General features: G+C 46.5%; 1 protein-coding gene across 1 annotated transcript; it reads left to right on the forward strand.

Annotated features, from left to right (window-relative positions):
- Nucleotides 1-257: 257 nt before the first annotated feature.
- On the forward strand, nucleotides 258-12,655 carry PDIA3 (protein disulfide isomerase family A member 3). The gene is made up of 13 exons (XM_060755468.2): nucleotides 258-521; nucleotides 3,755-3,833; nucleotides 4,051-4,168; nucleotides 5,945-6,049; nucleotides 6,332-6,461; nucleotides 7,915-8,031; nucleotides 8,131-8,256; nucleotides 9,572-9,754; nucleotides 9,843-9,951; nucleotides 10,145-10,273; nucleotides 10,476-10,555; nucleotides 11,935-11,992; nucleotides 12,218-12,655. The coding sequence occupies exons 1-13, from the start codon at nucleotides 376-378 to the stop codon at nucleotides 12,338-12,340; spliced, it is 1,503 nt and encodes a 500-aa protein (XP_060611451.2). The 5' UTR covers nucleotides 258-375; the 3' UTR covers nucleotides 12,341-12,655.
- The last annotated feature ends 51 nt before the right edge of the window (nucleotides 12,656-12,706 follow it).

Here is a 12,706-nt window from a genome sequence, read left to right on the forward strand (position 1 = left end):
GCTTTTACTGTGGCAGAACGGGGGTTGGGATGGATGGCCTCGGGGGTTGCCTTCCAACTCCAGGATCCTGGTTGCGGAGGGAGGGAGGGAGGGAGGGCGGGGCGGCGCTTCTGGGAACAGCCCTGCTCTAGGCGTCGCCATGGCGACAAAGCGAGGCCCCGCCCTCTTCCCTGGCGGTGCTCCTCGATTGGCTGGGCGCGCTCGGGTGCTGGCCAATGAGCGCTTGACACACTGCAGATCCGGCCTCTCTTCCGGAGGGGGCGGGACTTCCGGCCGTTCTTTTAGCTTCCCGCTGCGGCGAGCGAGCGAGCAAGCGCCACAGAAAGCGAAAGCCGAGGCCTCCTCTTCTCGCGTCCTCTCCGTCTCCGGGTGTCCATGGAGGCCCTCCTGCTCGCGCTGCTCCTCGCCGCCCTCACGCCCAGGCCGGGCGGGGCCTCCGACGTGCTCGAGCTCGGCGACGACGACTTCGACAGCGGCCTCTCGGACCGCAGCGTCGCCTTGGTCGAGTTCTACGCGCCTTGGTGAGTTAGGAGGCCTACAAGGGGAGGGAGAGAGGGAAGGAAGGCGGTTCGAACCGAATAAGAGGCTCCGAGGCGAGTGCGAAGGCCTCAGCCTTCAGGGGCGCCCCTCCCGGCATGCAAAGGGAGCCCCCCCCCATGCCGTTGGGGGCGGGGCCGCACGCCGTGGCCGCTCCCCATTGGCTGTTGGGAGGGGCGGGGCCCTGCTCTGCGGAAGCTGCAACCTCCCTTCTTTCTCCTCCATAAGAAACACACAGCACAAGGGGTGTTACCAGTAGTAGTATTGTAGGGGCAACGAAACCAGAATATTTCCCAAAAAGGCAGAAGCCCCCTTTCCAATAGGGAGGGCAAGGATGGACGCCACGAAAGTTGGATCTTTTAAACTGCAAAAAACTATTTATTATTGCGTGGCTATAGCAATAACAACAAACAGGCATACAGGGATGCAATCAAAGGGTTTGTCGCAACCCCCAAGGGGGCTGCAGAGCATTTATAGTAAATGGAATATACATTTTCATTGGTTTAAGTTAGCTATGCAGTTGTTCAGAGCTCCCGGTGGCGCACTGAGCTGCTGAGTTTGTCGATCGAAAGGTCGCAGATTTGATTCCGGGGAGCGGCGTGAGCTTCCGCTGTCAGGCCTAGCTTCTGCCAACCTAGCAGTTCGAAAACATGCAAATGTGAGTAGATCAATAGGTACCGCTCCGGCGGGAAGGTAACAGCGCTCCATGCAGTCATGCCGGCCACATGACCTTGGAGGTGTCTACGGACAACGCTGGCTCTTTGGCTTAGAAATTGAGATGAGCACCACACCCCAGAGTCAGACATGACTGGACTTAATGTCAGGGGAAAACCTTTACTACCTTTATGCAGTTGTTCATTAGTTGTTTATGATTTCGATTGACATTTATAGCACACTGGGATCCTAACAATGGCACAACTATAACATAACTATGGTCCATTGTCCTCTAACCATGACTGTATCTTATCGCTCTGAAGCAAACATGGCTTCAAAGCGACTAGGAAACTTGGGGGTTCTAAGTAGCCAACAGCTAGCTGGTGTTGTCAGGATATACTGTTATCCTTGAATAGTAACTTCTTCTTTGAAGCACTGATTTCTCAAACAATCAGCATTTTCTGTGAACATAGACCTACTGCAGAAATAGGCCAATATGGCAGTAAATCATGACATATAGGCATTGGGGAAATATCTGAAATTTCCCCTTTTAAAACCAGGTCTCCTCCAGTATATTATTATTATTATTATTATTATTAATAATAATACAAGTCAGTATGGGTGTTGCTAGTTAGTGTACAACTCAGACAAAGGTTGGAAGTAAATATGGTGATGGAAAAGAAAGGCATGAGGGTTGAGGATCAGTATAATCTGCTAAAAGCTAATCTACACATTGAAAAATCTATGGTCTAACCCAGGAATTGGCCAACTTTGCCCCTCCCAATGGCTTCAAACTACAAGAAAGGAGATTCCATCTGAACATTAGGAAGAACTTCCTGTGAGAGCCGTTCAGCAGTGGAACTCTCTGCCCTGGAGTGTGGTGGAGGCTCCTTCTTTGGAAGCTTTTAAGCAGAGGCTGGATGGCCATCTGTCTGGGGTGATTTGAATGCAATATTCCTGCTTCTTGGCAGAATGGGTTGGACTGGATGGCCCATGAGGTCTCGTCCAACTCTTATGATTCTGTGATCCTTCCAGGTGTTTTGGACTTCAACTCCCACAATTCCTAGCAGCCTCAGACCCCTTCCTTTCCCCCCTCAGCCGCTTAAGTGGGGGAAAAGTAAAGGCCCTGAGGCTGTAGACTGCTAGGAATTCTGGGAGTTGAAGTTCAAAACACCTTGAGGGTCGAAGTCCGCCTTTGCTTGCTCTTGTCCAGTTTTGATGTTATGTTAGCTCCCATTCACAGTCACCTTGTGTTAAGTATTCTTTGGCATTCTTCGTTCAGAGAACATATTGGCTCTTTCCTCTCCCATCTTAGGCCAAGATAATGTGAGTTGCTCCATGTCTCCAAGCCTAGTGGGTTTTCATAGCTGAGGTGGCATTCAAATTCTGGTTGCATGGACTGATTTAGTCCAATGCTCCCAACAATTGCACCACATTGATTGGACTTATCCATTTCAAAAAGCAGACAAGGGAGTGAGATATTCAGGGAGCCAAGAATACAGAGGTGGTGTCAGACTGTATTAATTCTGCAGTGTGGGTGCCCTCCTTGAGCTGGGATGGGGCCCAGTTCAATCTTACTTATCCGAATGTATCTCTACGTTGCACCTCGTATTTTAAGATCTACTGGGAGGCCCTGCTTTCGGTCCCACCGGCGTCACAAACGCGTCTGGTGGGGACGAGGGACAGGGCCTTCTCAGTGGTGGCCCCATGCTTGTGGAATTCGCTCCTCAATGAGTTTAGATCGGCGTTCTCCCTCCTCACTTTAAGGAAAAAACTAGAGTTGTGGTTTTGGAGTCAGGCTTTCGGCTAGTGGACTTAGCAGCACTTAGACACTGAACCGGACCACAGGATTATGACAATAGGAAACAGATATGTGATTTTGATTAGGCGACTATGTTAGTATATGAGTATGTGATTTTAATTAATGTTATTGTTAATTTTCTATGTATTTGATTTTATGTTGTTGTATTGATATTATGGCATTGAATTGTTGCCCATGTAAGCTGAGTCCCCCTTCGGGGGTGAGAGGGGCGGGGTAGAAGCGATGCAAATAAATAAATAATCGGGGGGCGGATCTCGGATCAGAAGAAGAGTCAGAGGAAGGTATGGGGCCTGACAGGGTCCTCTGTCTGGTAATAGTATGAAAGCTGGGTCCGGAAGCTCTGAGACTTACGCTGTTTCTGCTTAGCTCCTTCGGGAGCTCTGTTTGCATAACGCAGAACAGAACACAGATATTATAGCTGGAATGTAAGAATTCTTTAATGGTAAAATCCTTACCCAAATCCTAATTCTAACTCAAACCCTAAACCTTACTCTAACCCTAAACGTAACCACCTAAGCCTAATTCTAACCCTAATCTTTACCCTACCCCAAACCCTAAACCTTGCCCTAAACTTTATCCTAACCCTCGCCTCCTTTCTATCCTTCCACCAGATTGAAGTATATTCCTACCCTCAGTCTGCCGCTCCCCCCTTCCCTTATTCACAACCGCCGTTGCAGAATGTGCGTAAAGCACGGAGCTTCCAGACCCAGCTATCATACTATCACCCTCTGTCCTCTTTAGGTGTGGCCACTGCAAACGCCTGGCCCCGGAATACGAGTCGGCAGCCACCCGGCTGAAGGGCGTGGTCCCGCTCGTCAAGGTGAGTGATGCATCTTGATATGGTATATCATCAACAGCCACGTTCCCATGGGGAGGCAGAGGGAGGGCTCTGTGGCCTATCTACGGCTGAAGCTGAGATGCCGAAAGCAGGGATGGGGGGCCCTCCGGGGATGTGCCCTTCCTGCTACACAGACTGGGCTTGTGTCAGGCTCCTCCCCGCTAAGGATGTGGTTTCGCTCTTCCTTCCTCTTCTGCAGGTTGACTGCACGGCCAACTCCAATACCTGCAACAAGTATGGCGTGAGTGGCTACCCAACTCTCAAGATATTCCGCAATGGGGAGGAGTCGGGGACTTATGATGGGCCCCGGACGGCAGGTGGGTCTGCAGGGGCCCCTCTGCTCCTGGGGGGCAGGTGGGGGTCTTTCGCGGCGCTCTCTGGAGCTGTCCCATGGCCATCTATGGAAGTTATTTTTTAGTTGAATGGCGTTTGTTTTTATTGTTATGTTTATATGCAGCATTGAATTTTGCCAGTGTCTAAGCCGACTGGAGTCCCCTGTGGGGTGAGAAAGGCAGGGTATAAATGAAATAAATAAGTAATAATTAAATCTATATGAAAACACTATATGAGGTCATGCAGAGTTTTGGAGTTCGGCACCATCTCTACGCCGATGACACTCAACTCTACTACTTTCCACCGAATTTCAAGGAAGCCCCTCAGATCTTGTACCAGTGCATGGCAGCAATGATGGACTGGATGAGGGCTAACAACCTGATGTCCTCCTGTTCAGTTGCCAGGCCAATCAGGATATTGGGTGGCAACCTGTACTGGACGGGGTTACACTCCCCTTGAGGACACAGGTCCGCAGTCTGGGAGTCCTCCTGGATTCATCATAGACACTTGAAGCTCAGGTGTTGGCTGGGAGGGCCTTTGCACAGTTCAAGCTTATTCGCCAGCTGTTACTGTACCTCGAAAAGATGGACTTGGCCAAGGTGGTCCATGCCTTGGTTACATCCAGATTGGATTACAGGAATGCACTCTACTTGGGGCTGCCTTTGAAGATAGTTTGGAAAATGCAATTGCTGCAAAGATTGGCAGCCAGGCTACTAACTGGAGCTAGCTATAGGGAGCAGACAATGTCTATATTAAAACAGCTTCATTGGGTGCTGATAAATTTCTGGTCCCAATTTAAAGTGCAGGTTATCCCCTATAAAGCCCTAAACAGTTCAGGTCTTGCCTATCTGCATGACCACATGCCCCCATAGACCAGTGCGGTCTCTAAGATTTGCTGCGAGGGCCCTCCTCGCACATCCATCACCCTCTCAAGCACGGTTGGTGGGGATGAAGGAGAGGGATTTCTCGGTGGTGGCCCTCCAACTTTGGAATGCCCTTCCCAGGGAGATTAGACAGGCCTCCATACTGTCTTTCTTTCACAGGGATTTGAAGACGTAGCTTTTTCAAAAAATGCTAGTCGCTAGTTGCTCTGTGCAGTAATCTCACATCCTTGCACTTTATCCTATGCCCTCACTCCATTGTTGCAAATTGGACTTCTTCCGTTCATATTGTTTACAGCTTGGCCATGTTTACACCAGCCTACCACCACTTGTTGCTGCCCTTAGTTTCATTGAGTCTGAGTTGGTGTTTTTATATGCATATGTGTTTGTATTTTATATTTTGCTTTATTTTTATGTTTGTTTTTAGACATTTTGTGCCATCTGTAAGCCGCCCCGAGTCCCTTTGGGGAGATGGGATATAAGAATAAACTCATCATTATTATTATCCCTGTATTGGGTTGTGGGGCCAGTGCTGCATTAACAACTGTAATTGCAAACCTATCCCCAATCCAAACCCTAAACCTATTAAAATTAACTCTTAACCTAACCCCAAACCGAAGCCTGACCTGTAACATTTTCCTAACCCTAATGACCTCACCGTAACCCTGTCATTAACCCTAACTTTAATTTTCAAAGCCCTAAACCTCACCCTATTCCTATTTAGGGCTACAGCTCAATGGAGTCAATGCCACATTAAAGTATACTGGGTGCACGGACTTCCTTAAATAGAGAGGGAGAGGGGCTTGTGGCCTTTTGTGGTGCAATCAATGTGCCTTGCATGGAGTCCTTCTAATTATGCCATTGTGCCTTTCTCCTAAGATGGAATCGTGAGCCATCTCAAGAAACAGGCCGGGCCGGCCTCAGTTGCCCTGCGATCCGATACATTTCAAAAGTTCATCAGCGAGAAGGATGCTGCGGTGGTGGGTAAGTAAATCAGTGATGAATGTGGAGTGTGTGTGTGCAGGAGACTTCCACCTGGAATGGGGGCCGAAGCCTTGGCATCTGTGAAGCTCAAATCAAAGGAGGTTGCCTTCATCTTCGAACAAGGTGTCAAGGAGAAGTCTTTTTTTAGGATGTAAACAGAGACTAAGCAGGCGCACGGAGGGAGAGGGAGAGAAAGAGGACTTTAACGTGTTTGGTCATTGGAAGAGCATCTCCCATCTCTTTCTGACTTTGCCCCGATTTCCACTTTGCATTGTCTCTCAGGCTTCTTCAAGGAGCTGTTTGGTGACGCTCACTCAGAGTTCATGAAAGCGGCGAGCAACTTGCGGGACAACTACCGGTTTGGGCATACCAGTGACGAAGAGTTGATCAAGAAGTATGAGCCCGATGGCGAGTAAGTGCTCCATGGGCCTCTGCAGCCACTGCACGCATTTCTTCCTTATGTTCTAGTTACAGGGTTGTGCTTCAGGACAATTTCTCTCACCCATTTGACAAATTCTTCCTTTGCATATCTCTTTGACAAGACCCACCGTAATTTCTGTTGAAAGGAGATGTGCGTTGATGTTATTCTTGGCATGTCTTTAGGCTTTTAGGCTCTTGACTTGAGCCTTAGCCCTATTTGGCCACTTACAGGAAGGGAAAACCTCTGTGCAAGATCTTTTGGGGACTGGCTTGTTTGTCCTGTTCCCAGAAGGGAGAAGGCAAGCTGGGGCTTGAGGTGCCGACTGACTATCAGTTACTGTAACTTTCCCTGGGGATAATTGGTTGAGCCACCTGCTGCCTCATTGGCAGATGCTGAAGTGGAAAGAAAGGCTGTGTCTCACCTGAGAGTTGTTTAGGGTAACAGCCTGCCTCTTAGCAGGATGAATGTCTGGTGGGACTTGGGGAGAGGAGGGTGTGAATCCCCACTTGGCCACGGTAGCGCTGGGCAAGTCACAGCTACAGAGGAATGAATCCAGCCAAGAAGCCCCTGTTCCTTTGAGGCAGTGTAGCCTAGTGGCTTCAGTGTCAGGCTCCAAGAGACCAGGTCTCTCCTGTCCATGCTCAGCCACACTCAACTGTTGAGAAAGGCAATAGCAAGTCAGTAATAACAATACCTAGCCTTTATTGGCACTCAACAGGAAATCACAACACAGACCTATACAACCAGAGGAAGTAGCAGATAAAAAGGAAAGCATAATTAAGAGTTAATAATCTCAAGAATTCTGGAGGTTAACCGCTAAACTGTAGAACTTGCTGACCAGAGGGTCAGCTCTTCTTATCCGCGGGACACAGTGAGCTCCCGCTGTTTGCCCCAGCTTCTGCCAACCTAGCAGTCTGAAAACATGCAAATGTGAATAGATCAATAGGTACCGCTTTGGCCACATGACCTTAGAGGTGTCAGAAGATAAGGAATTTTATAACCTACTTGTCATTGGGAACATTTGTATTTCTTTTGTTTATTATATTTAGGGCACACAAACAAAGAATGTTGAAGGGTTTCAATAGAAACCAAGGCACAACAATTCCCTTTAGAACATTCCACACTTATATGTGTGTGTGTGTGTGTGTATAAATATAATAATACATAAATAAATAAAATCCAAAAGAGCTGATAGTAACACATTGCATCTTGTAGTTGCCAAAGCTGTCCTCTGGGTGGGGGTGAATCAAAATGCAAAGATAAAGTTACCATGCCTCCACGTGCACATGGAATTAATGATGTGGTAGGAGAACAAGTCTCCTCTGACCAAATCTTGGCCAAAGCTCCCCATGACCAGTAGTAATTTAAAGGCACACCAAAAAACATTGCCGGGGGAGGGGGGATGTCTTGCCCACTCTCAGCTGCATTGGCTAACATTTTCCAGGGGCATCTTCCTGTTCCGGCCTCAGCACTTGGCCAACAAATTTGAGGACAGCTCTGTGCGATACACAGAAGACAAGATCACCACCGGCAAGATCAAGAAGTTCCTTCAGGAGAACATGTGAGTTCTGCCGCCACTGCTTCCCTAGTCGGGGGGGCTGCTCCGGCGTAAGTTCTTCTGCACACTAAAAACAGTCCTGGCGCTCCTTTTGTTCTTCAGATTTGGCCTCTGCCCGCATATGACAGAAGACAACAAAGAGCTGATCCAAGGGAAGGACCTTCTGGTGGCGTATTACGATGTAGACTATGAAAAGAATCCCAAAGGGTCAAACTACTGGCGCAACAGGTGAGTTGCCTCTCCAGTAGATGCCAAGGACACAAAGCTTTGAAACCCTTCTGGGATTCCTCTGCCTTTGTGATTTTCGTGAAACACTGGGATTTGAAAATTGAAATGTATAAGAAGGAGATAGTGAAAGAATGGGTTAAAGAGAGGAGAGGGGAAGATTGTAAAGAGTGAAGGAATTGGAGAGATAAAGGTTGCCAAGTACTAGAGAGAGAGATGGTGGGTAAAAGGTGAAGAAGAGAATGCCCTCCCCAAGGAGATTAGATCAGCTTCTTTGCTCCTAACGTTTCGGAAAAAACTCAAGACATGGCTGTTCAAGCAAGCATTTGCAAATACTGAGTAATGGACATAGGAAAATTGAATTGGACAATGTTTTTATTGAGGATTTACTGACTTACGTTTTTACTGCTGTTTATTTATTTATTTACGACATTTATATGCCGCCCTTCTCACCCCGAAGGGGACTCAGAGGGGCTTACAAGGTATATATTACAAACAATTGTCATGACTGTATCGATGTTAATGTTTTTTAAATTGTACTTGTATTTTGTGGCATTGAATTTTGCCTTGTAAATTGCCTCAAGTCGCCGCAAGGCTGAGAGGGGCGGTATACAAATAAAATAAATAAATAATAATAAATAATAAAGTGACCTGACAGAGATGGAACGAGGGAAAAGTGCACAGGAAATGTTTTTCAAAATAAGATCTTTAAGAACAGAGAGACACAGAGATGCTGAATTGAAGGATAGAGTTGAGAAGGAAAAACGCAGACAGAAAAGTGGGGGAAGGTAGAATTGAGTGTGTGTGTGCGTCAGTCTGATACGAAAACCCATGATGCAGGACAGTGAGGTGTGGTCCTCCACCTTTGCAATTTGTAACCAACCCCTAGTATTTTTCTGCAGGTTAAACTATTGCATTTTTAATCCCAAGAGGAACACTTGAAAAACGGGAATTCCTGACAGGAAACAATCAGGGCTAGCTAACACCTCCCAACAAAGGATTCCCCCAGCTAGGAAGCAGCCTGGCTTTGCAGCTGCAAGGCCATTCAGTGCTAATCGGTGGCCAGTTGCATCATTCATGCTTGCCTGAAACAGACGAGAGTTCTTTCCCGCATCCTGGACATTATTCTACAAATGTATAAACCCCACTTGCCTAGTTTCCAACAGACCTCACAACCTCTGAGGGTGTGGGCAAAATGTCAGGAGAGAATGCTTCTGGAACATGGCTATACAGCCCAGAAAACTCACAGTGACCCATTTAATCTTTTCATTTCTAATTTCTGATTGGGACAACATTGCTGACAACATGGTGTTTACAGGGTGATGAAAGTGGCCCGGAGTTTCCTGGATGCTGGGCACAAGCTCAACTTTGCTGTTGCCAGTTCGAAGACATTTGGCCACGAGATCTCAGAGTTTGGCCTGGACAGCTCCACTGGTGACATCCCAGTTGTAGCCATCAGGACGGCCAAGGGGGAGAAGTATGCCATGCAGGAGGAGTTCTCGTAAGTGTCCCCTCGGTGCAGCCGTAGAATGGGCCTGAGTGACTGAGGAAGAAGCGTGGCTGAATTGGCTCTCTTGTCTGTTGCGCAGGCGTGACGGGAAAGCCTTGGAGAGATTCCTTCAGGATTATTTTGATGGGAACCTGAAAAGATACCTGAAGTCTGAGCCCATCCCAGAAAACAACGAGGGGCCTGTGAAGGTAAGAGCTCACACACACACTGATACTTACCTTGGGGCTATTGGGAATTATAGTCCAAGGATATGTGGGGGAGGACATGATTTACACTGATTTCCAAATAGCAATCAGTCTCTGGCCTTGCCTTTCTGTTCCATTTGTTTGCTTGTTTTGTTTTTTGTTTTTGTTTTTTTAATCCTCTGTGTTCTCTTCCCAGGTGGTTGTGGCTGAGAACTTTGATGAGATTGTCAACGCAGAAGGCAAGGATGTCCTTGTGGAGTTCTACGCACCGTGGTGCGGCCACTGCAAGAACCTGGAGCCCAAATACAAGGAGCTGGGGGAGAAGGTGGGCCTGGAGTGTGGTTGATGCCAGGTGGGAATGGGTGGGGGGCAGAAGGTGTCCACCTGCAGTGAGGCTGCCTTTCTGTCTGCCTGGATGCACACACTTTCCTTCCTTGGTGGGAAGCAGCACCACCAGGACAAGAAATGTGTCTCGTGCTGCTGCCCCAACGCCTGTGGTAACTTTTGACTGGCTTGCCTCTCAACAGCTCAGCAACGACCCTAACATCATCATCGCCAAGATGGACGCCACAGCCAATGATGTGCCTTCTCCCTATGAAGTCCGAGGGTAAGACCAGCCCCTTCCTGGTAGAGTCCCACCTGTGTCCGTGTGATAGTATGGACAGCGAAATATTGGCATTTATTTATTTATCCACTTTTGAGTCCCCCCAGTGAGAAAAACAATCAGGGCCAGGTAATTTTATTTATTTACTTACGACATTTCTATCCCATCTTTCTCACCCTGAAGAGGACTCAGAGCGGCTTACAAGTTATAAGTACATATTATTACCATAGCACAATATTAGCATTATATATTACTGTATTGTACTATATCACTATACTGCAATAGTATTAGTAATGTTATAGGTAATATATAATATATAATTATTGTATTACTATATTGTAGTATTATTATTCGTATTATAATGTATTACAATATTATGATTAATATTATATGTACATACCCATAGCACAATATTAGTATTGTATATTACTGTGTTGTACTATATCACTATACTGCAATATTATTAGTAATATTACATGTAATATGTGCCATACAATTGTATTATATTTTATTATAATTACAATATATTACAATGCTATGATCAATATATGTACATACAATATATTTATTAGCATAGCATGATATTAGTATTACATATTACTATATTATATTGAATCACTATACTGCGGTAGTATTAGTAATATTACAGGTAATATATAATATACAATTATTATATTACTATATTGAATTATTATTGGTATTGTAATGTATTACAATATTATGATCAACATTATATATACGTACAATATATCAAACTATTAGCATAGAGCAATACTAGTATTATATATTACTATATTGTGCTATAACTGCAATATTTTTTATTTATTTATTTACGATATTTCTGCCCCGCCTTTCTCGAACCCAAAGGTGACTCAAGGCGGCTTTACAACATAGACAGCTATTCAATACCATTAAAACTATTATTATTAGTAATATTACATGTAATATATAATATGCAATTATTATATTGTATTACATTATAATATTATCAATGTTATATGTATATACAGTAGATTATATTATTACAGGTAATATATGATATACAATTATATTTTATTATAATTACAATATATTACAATATTATGATCAATATATGTACATGCAATATATTATTAGCATAGCACAGTATTAGTATTATATACTTCTATATTGTTGCGAAGGGAGGGGCTCCCATCTGATGACCCAGGAGACATAGTGGAACTGTGTTTTCGTGGCTCCCCTTCTTCACTCTGGCCCCAGAGCGGCAATTGGTGCTCATGGTGCTGCGCCCACCCACACTTGCCTCAGAAGAAGATGTGCGCCTAAGGCCTGGAGCACAAAGGGCTTTTCCTGCAAGTCCCTCTGCCAAAGGTGCCGGCTGACTGTTCTGTACTCTTTGACAGGTTCCCCACCATTTACTTTTCTCCTGCGGGAAGCAAGCAGAATCCAAAGAAATACGAGGTAAGTCAAGTAGTTCCACGAGGAGAGGTGGGTAAGAAATAAAATTATTGTTACTGACTTATAGAACAAGATGATAAAAGGAGGCTCCTTCGTGTGGATCATGATGAGGAAGAAGAGCCCATGGGGATGCTGGGAGCCCAGAAGGCCTGCAGTCTCTGGTGCAGTGAGATGGTCCAAAATGTGTCTGGGAAGGGGCTTAGCCTGGTGCCCTCTTGTCTTTTACAGGGAGGCCGTGAGGTGAGTGACTTTGTCAGCTACTTGAAGCGGGAAGCCACCTACCCACCGGTCCTGCAGGAGGACGAGAAGCCCAAGAAGAAGAAGAAGTCAGCACCCAAGGAAGATCTGTGAGGAGGAGGAGGAGCAAGGAAGGGGTCTCGCCTCGACTGTCACTTTGCCTGCGGAGGAACCCAGTGGCCCATGAGCGCGGAGGACGGGTCCCTTCATCCCGCCATCGCAACCTCCGTCCTTGAAAGCGAAGCGGGGCGGCAGAGGAGGGCTGGGCCAGGGGCAGCACTGCTTGGCTTTGCCTCCTCGCCTCTTGGTCACCGCGCTCGCTGTGGGTGCCCTGGACTGGTTAATGTTTGTGGGAGGGTGGGGGGCTTGTTTTCTAATTTTTTCTACATTTTGAGGAGCGGATCAATAAAATACCCCTTTAGGCCCCCATTTACTTGCCTTTGTGTGATGCTGCTGTGCCCACTCTTCCCTACGAGGTTC

The sequence above is a fragment of the Anolis sagrei genome, chromosome 9 (assembly GCF_037176765.1).
Source record: "Anolis sagrei isolate rAnoSag1 chromosome 9, rAnoSag1.mat, whole genome shotgun sequence".
Taxonomy (NCBI): Eukaryota; Metazoa; Chordata; class Lepidosauria; order Squamata; family Dactyloidae; genus Anolis; species Anolis sagrei.

Bases quoted from the DNA above. Each gene is read 5' to 3' on its own strand.
- PDIA3 (XM_060755468.2), top strand. From the start codon at position 376: ATGGAGGCCCTCCTGCTCGCGCTGCTCCTCGCCGCCCTCACGCCCAGG. The intron at 3,834-4,050 runs GTGAGTGATGCA...CCTCTTCTGCAG, and splicing joins GCGTGGTCCCGCTCGTCAAG to GTTGACTGCACGGCCAACTC. The intron at 8,257-9,571 runs GTGAGTTGCCTC...TGGTGTTTACAG, and splicing joins TCAAACTACTGGCGCAACAG to GGTGATGAAAGTGGCCCGGA.